Source organism: Pimephales promelas, chromosome 3 (genome assembly GCF_988280905.1).
Source record: "Pimephales promelas chromosome 3, fPimPro1.hap1.1, whole genome shotgun sequence".
NCBI lineage: Eukaryota > Metazoa > Chordata > Actinopteri > Cypriniformes > Leuciscidae > Pimephales > Pimephales promelas.
In genome coordinates, this window is record NC_142771.1 from 3,105,080 (window position 1) to 3,111,079 (window position 6,000).

The following is a 6,000-nucleotide window of genomic DNA, read 5'->3' on the forward strand; positions in this document are numbered from 1 at the left end:
TTTATATGTGGGAGAATTTACATTCTGTTGTCCATGAGCAAACAAACAAACAAACACAAAAAAATTCTGTAATTTATATAACTTAGATTTTGCCAAATCAGCTCCTCCTACAGCAGCCACATCATCAGTGAAGCTCCTCCTACTGTAATTCATCATTGAAGCTCCTCCCACTGCAATTCATCATCATTAAAGCTCCTCCCACTGCAATTCATCATCATTAAAGCTCCTCCCACTGCAATTCTCCTATAAATGCTGTAAATTCCCATCAGCTACAAGTATAGACGAGCATCAGGAAGAGCTGAAATCTGCAGACTGAGTTTATTAAAGAGGACAGTGAGAACATGAGTGATCCAGAACCCTGCAGAATGAAACACACTGAAGATCCTGAAGAACAAAGAGGTTGGTGTTTATTCCTCATTCATTCATGATGCTGGACAACATTCATGTTAGAAACATTCAAGCACTTCATCACTTTTAGATAAAGAGTTAAACTAAGAGTTAAACAGTTAAACTGGGGTCAAAATATGACAGTATTGTGTATTTTAATGTTCATAGATAATTGTGTCATTGATCAAATATATTTAATAGTTCTGACGACAGAAACATGGGATTTTTGCCTATAAAGTTTACAAAATATTAACTGGAAGATCAGTGTAACTCATTCATGGAATGTTTCAGGGACGTTTGATTAATTTATAAAAATACATAAATTGTAATATTTTATAACAGTTGTCCATTACATCTGGAATATTTTTTTTATCTCCATTCACTCCATATTTCTCTTTCAATTATTTTGATTATTTCTAAGATTATTTAGACCGGATGGAAGAGAGTGATGAGAGTGAAGAACTGAGTGAAGTGAAGGAGGAACATCATGTCAAACCTGGAGAAAAACCTTTGAGTCGCTCAAAGACTAAACAGACATTTTTAAAGAAAAGAGATAAGAAATCTACAACCTGCAATCAGTGTGGGAAGAGTTTCACACGCAAACAAAGTCTTGAGCATCACATGAGAGTTCACACTGGAGAGAAGCCGTTCACATGTGATCAATGCGGGAGTAGTTTCCCAGCCAAACCTAGTCTTGAGTGTCACATGATGATCCACACCGGAGAGAAGCCGTTCACATGTGATCAGTGCGGGAAGAGTTTCACACGCAAACAACATCATGAGCTTCACATGAGAGTTCACACTGGAGAGAAGCCGTTCACATGTGATCAATGCGGGAGTAGTTTCGCAGCCAAACCTAGTCTTGAGGTTCACATGAGGATCCACACCGGAGAGAAGCCGTTCACATGCCAACAATGTGGGAAGAGTTTTAGTCAATTAGCACACCTTAATGGTCACATGAGGATCCACACCGGAGAGAAGCCGTTCACTTGTGATCAGTGTGGGAAAGCATTTATCAGGGCATCAGACCTGAAGACACACCTGAGAATTCATACGAAGGAGAAGCCGTATTCATGTTCTGTGTGTGGAAAGAGTTTTTCAAAGCTGTGTAATTTACATGCACATCAGAAAATGCATACTGGTGTGAGAGAGTACATGTGCTTTGAGTGTGAGAAGACTTTTACTGCAGCAAAGGACTTAAAACGGCACCAGAGAATTCACACTGGAGAAAAACCTTACAAGTGTTCACACTGTGACAAGAGATTCAGTGTGTTATCATCTCTGAAAATACATGAGAGGATCCACAATGGAGAAAAACCTTACATGTGTTCACACTGCGAGAAGAGATTCAGTGACTCATCAACTCTGAAAAGACATGAGAGGATCCACACTGGAGAGAAGCCGCACACGTGTGATCAGTGCGGAAAGAGTTTCTCTATTAAAAATAACCTGAACCGACACATGAAGATCCACACAGTGGAGAAACCACATCACTACAGTCTGAGATCCCAGTAAGTGGTTAATTTTTATGTGCTGAGAACCTTTGGAAAAGCTTCCAGTTGTGTTTCCACTTGAGCCTGGTACGGCACAGCTAATTTACAAACCCGTAATTACGGCCCATAATGCTCAGCACACTAGGCTAATTGTGCCGAACTGTGATGGTAGTTTGTGTGTACTAGTGGTGGAAAATGTAATTCTTTCCAGAGAATCGTTAATTTTCAGTGATGATTTATTCGTTGATTTGTTCAGTGACAATTTCTTCATATTACATAAATACGCCAGCAGGTGGCGAAAAAGAGTGTCTTATTGCCTGTTCACCGACGTTTAACGCCTCGCACCTTTGAGTGTGCACACCGACACGAAAAACGTCACGCATAAAAGAGTCTTTTAAAAAAAAAAAACGCCTTGGGTTCATTATTTTGGTTTGACGCACTGCGTCAAAAACGTTACGACCAATGAGATTAGTGCTTTTGCTCATAACGCACGCCGATATTCGTTTACTCGTAAGAAAAAAATATTTTGCTTTATTAAAATCTGTGAAAATTAACGAACAGAATGCTAAAACACAAATAAAATATAATAAAAGCAGGTAAAGAGTGTAAAGTTAAACCAAGTAAAGAGTCAAGTTGAATCAGTCGAACCAAGTGCATTGTAAAAAAATTTTTTTTTTAGCGTTCGAAACGCCACACGCTGGTCAGAACAGTGTAAATGCAACAAAAACTCAGTCCAAACATGCATAAAAACACCTTTTACAAACCATTGCTAATATGTTATTGAAGGTTATCAATCAAATGCAATCAACAAATCATTCAAGTTCAGGGCTCTTTACGTTTGTTGCATGGATTGCTCGGCTCAACAGGCGAATACGAGACTTATCAACTACTATTATTTTTAATCATACAAATGTACCATTGAAATGTCTACAAATACTTAAAACTGATCAGTGATCAGGTCAAACCCATTGACACTTGTTCAATGGTTCGCTCATGGTTTCATTGACATTTAAAACATTTTGAAACGGTTATGAGGCAACGAATCCTCATTTACTGAAATCCCGTGACTTTCACAGTTTGATACATGCTCTGAACCACTGATCTGAAAGATTCATAAAGGTGTCTGTGCTTCACGAAGCAGTGTTTCGAAATCTCCCATCACTACTTTAAAGGGTTAGTTCACCCAAAAATGAAAATTAAGTCATTAATTACTCACCCCCATGCTGTACCAACCCCGTAAGACCTTCGTTCATCTTCGGAACACAAATGAAGATATTTTTGATTAAATTTGAGAGCTGTCTCACTACCACATTGGCTTCCTAAGGGACTGGCTCTTGACAGCCCAGAAAGTCAATGAAGAAAATGTTTAAATATCCCTCAACTATAAGTTTATCAAGCGACGAGAATACTTTATTGTCTCCTTCAACTACCTCAGTTCAGTTCTCGCGCATGCGTCGTGGAAATCTAAGAAAGTCTCGTTTCAGGCCAACAAGGAAGAAAAGGAATAGTCGAATAAAGTCGTTATTTTTGTTTTGTTTTTTGCACAAAAAGTATTCTCGTCGCTTGATAAACTTATAGTTGAGCCACTGTAGTCACATGGAATATTTAAACATTTTCTTCATTGACTTTCTGGGCCGTCAAGAGCCAGTCCCGGAAGTCTATGTGGTAGTGAGACAGCTCTCAAATTTAATCAAAAATATCTTCATTTGTGTTCCGAAGATGAACGAAGGTCTTACGGGGTTGGTACAGCATGGGGGTGAGTAATTAATGACTTAATTTTCATTTTTGGGTGAACTAACCCTTTAAGGACATGAGTAAGCCAAGTTGTGTGCATAAAAACATTGAAACTCACTTGATTTAATGTTTCCTTTAGACCTGATGGAGGTGAACAAGAAAGGAAAAAGAGAAGCCAAAAATCTGCCTCCTCAAAAATGCTTCACATGGAAATCAAGGCTGAAGATTCACATGAGAGTTCACACTGGGAAGAAGCGAAATGCTGGAAGTCCTTCAATCCAGAAGATGAACTGAAATACCACCAGAAAATGCACTCGAAAAACCTTCAGGAGCCGAAGAAGAGGCCATAACACTTTTAATAGAGACATGCATCTGTTATTAATTTTTAACTCGTTATTCACTGTTTTAACATCTAGTTTCTCTTCTTATTATTGATTAAATTCTTTACTCATTTTATTAACATCTCATTGTTATTGTCCTTTTTTTAATTTTCTGCAGATTCTGCTTGAATCAGGAATAATTTTAGTTCTGAAAAAGTCATGAAGTATCCAGATATGATTGCTTTTTAAACATTCAATATTTTAGATGTCTCAAAGCTCAGGGTTCGTACACCTTTTCCAACGTCAAATTAAGCACTTTTCAAGCACTTTCAAGGTCCATGTTAGAGCTTTTTCCAGCACCTTACACCAGCGTAAATTACATACCAATAAATAGTTAAAATTATTATTTAGTGTTTTTATCACATTTAAAGAGATAATGCAATAAATTGCCAAAATTGTGTTTCGTAATAGCAGAAGGATCACATATTTAAGCAAATAACAAGTTTTTTTTTCAAAATGTATCACTATCTAAACTAGATATTGCTTATGAATAATACTTATTATATTAATGTCCAAATCAGGCAGTAAAACTTAAGTAATTACATGGCATATACATTTATCTGGAATAGAGCAGTGTAAATATTGCATAAAAGTGGTTGTCATTCGCAAGGCTACTTTACTTTTATACTTTAAGTACATTTCCAAGACTGTACTTTGTTACTTTTACTTGAGTAAAGAAGTTAAATCAGTACTTCTACTTTTACTTCTACATGAGTATTTTTAACACAAGTATCTGTACTACTTGAGTACGGGAAGTGAGTAATTTTGCCATCTCTAAACTTTGGCTATGTTCACTGCATATTCCACAAATGAACGAGCCATAATGGACATGCAATACTTGCATTACATTATTTTTAAAGATTTATTATAAAAACAGATTTTTTTCCCACCAAAATGCAATAAATCCATTAATTATTTTTTCAAAATGCAATTAATCTAAATAAATTCCATCCATCCATCCATCTTCTTCCGCTCATCCGGGGCCGTGTCGCGAGGGCAGCAGTCTAAGCAGAGATGCCCAGACTTCCCTCTCCCAAGACACTTCCTCCAGCTCTACTGGGGGGATACCGAGGCGTTCCCAGGCCAGCCGGGAGACATAGTCTCTCCAGCGTGTCCTAGGTCTTCCCCGGGGTCTCCGCCCAGTGGGACGTGCCTGGAACACCTCCCCAGGAAGGCGTCCAGGAGGCATCCGGAACAGATGCCCGAGTTACCTCAGCTGACCCCTCTCGATGTGGAGGAGCAGCGGCTCTACTCTGAGCTCCTCCCGAGTGACCAAGCTTCTCACCCTATCTCTAAGGGATCGCCCAGCCACCCTGCGGAGAAAGCTCATTTCGGCCGCCTGTATCCGGGATCTTGTCCTTTCGGTCATGACCCAAAGCTCATGACCATAGGTGAGAGTAGGAACGTAGATTGACCGGTAAATCGAGAGCTTTGCCTTACGGCTCAGCTCCTTCTTCACCACAACAGACCGGTACATCGACTGACATTACATCGACTGGTACATTACTGCTGAAGCTGCACCGATCCGTCTGTTAATCTCCCGTTCCATCCTTCCCTCACTCGTGAACAAAACCCCAAGATACTTAAACTCCTCTTGAGGAAGGATCTCTCCACCAACCTGAAGGGAGAAAACCACCCTTTTCCGACTGAGGACCATGGCCTCGGATTTGGAGGTGCTGATCTTCATCCCAGCCGCTTCACACTCGGCTGCAAACCGTCCCAGTGCATGCTGAAGTTCCTGGTGTGAAGGGGCCAACACGACAACATCATCCGCAAAGAGCAGAGACGAAATTGTGTGGTCCCCAAACCTGACACCCTCCGGCCCCTGGCTGCGCCTAGAAATTCTGTCCATAAAAATCATGAACAGAACCGGCGACAAAGGGCAGCCCTGCCGGAGTCCAACATGCACCGGGAAGAAGTCTGACTTACTACCGGCAATGTGAACCAAGCTCCTGCTTCGGTCATACAGGGACCGGACAGCCCTTAGCAAAGGACCCCGGACCCCA

At 40.2% G+C, this 6,000-nt stretch overlaps 1 protein-coding gene across 2 annotated transcripts; it reads left to right on the plus strand.

Moving 5' to 3' along the window:
* Positions 1 to 289: 289 nt before the first annotated feature.
* LOC120486157 (uncharacterized) lies at positions 290 to 4,074 on the plus strand. 2 transcript variants are annotated; one of them, XM_039682017.2, is made up of 3 exons: positions 290 to 399; positions 809 to 1,898; positions 3,754 to 4,074. In XM_039682017.2, exons 1-3 carry the CDS (start codon positions 342 to 344, stop codon positions 3,962 to 3,964), a joined length of 1,359 nt encoding a protein of 452 aa, XP_039537951.2. In that variant the 5' UTR covers positions 290 to 341; the 3' UTR covers positions 3,965 to 4,074. The 2 variants fall into 2 exon arrangements, with proteins under 2 accessions (XP_039537951.2, XP_088985267.1); XM_089129141.1 differs by lacking the exon at positions 3,754 to 4,074 and having other exon boundaries at positions 809 to 1,902.
* The last annotated feature ends 1,926 nt before the right edge of the window (positions 4,075 to 6,000 follow it).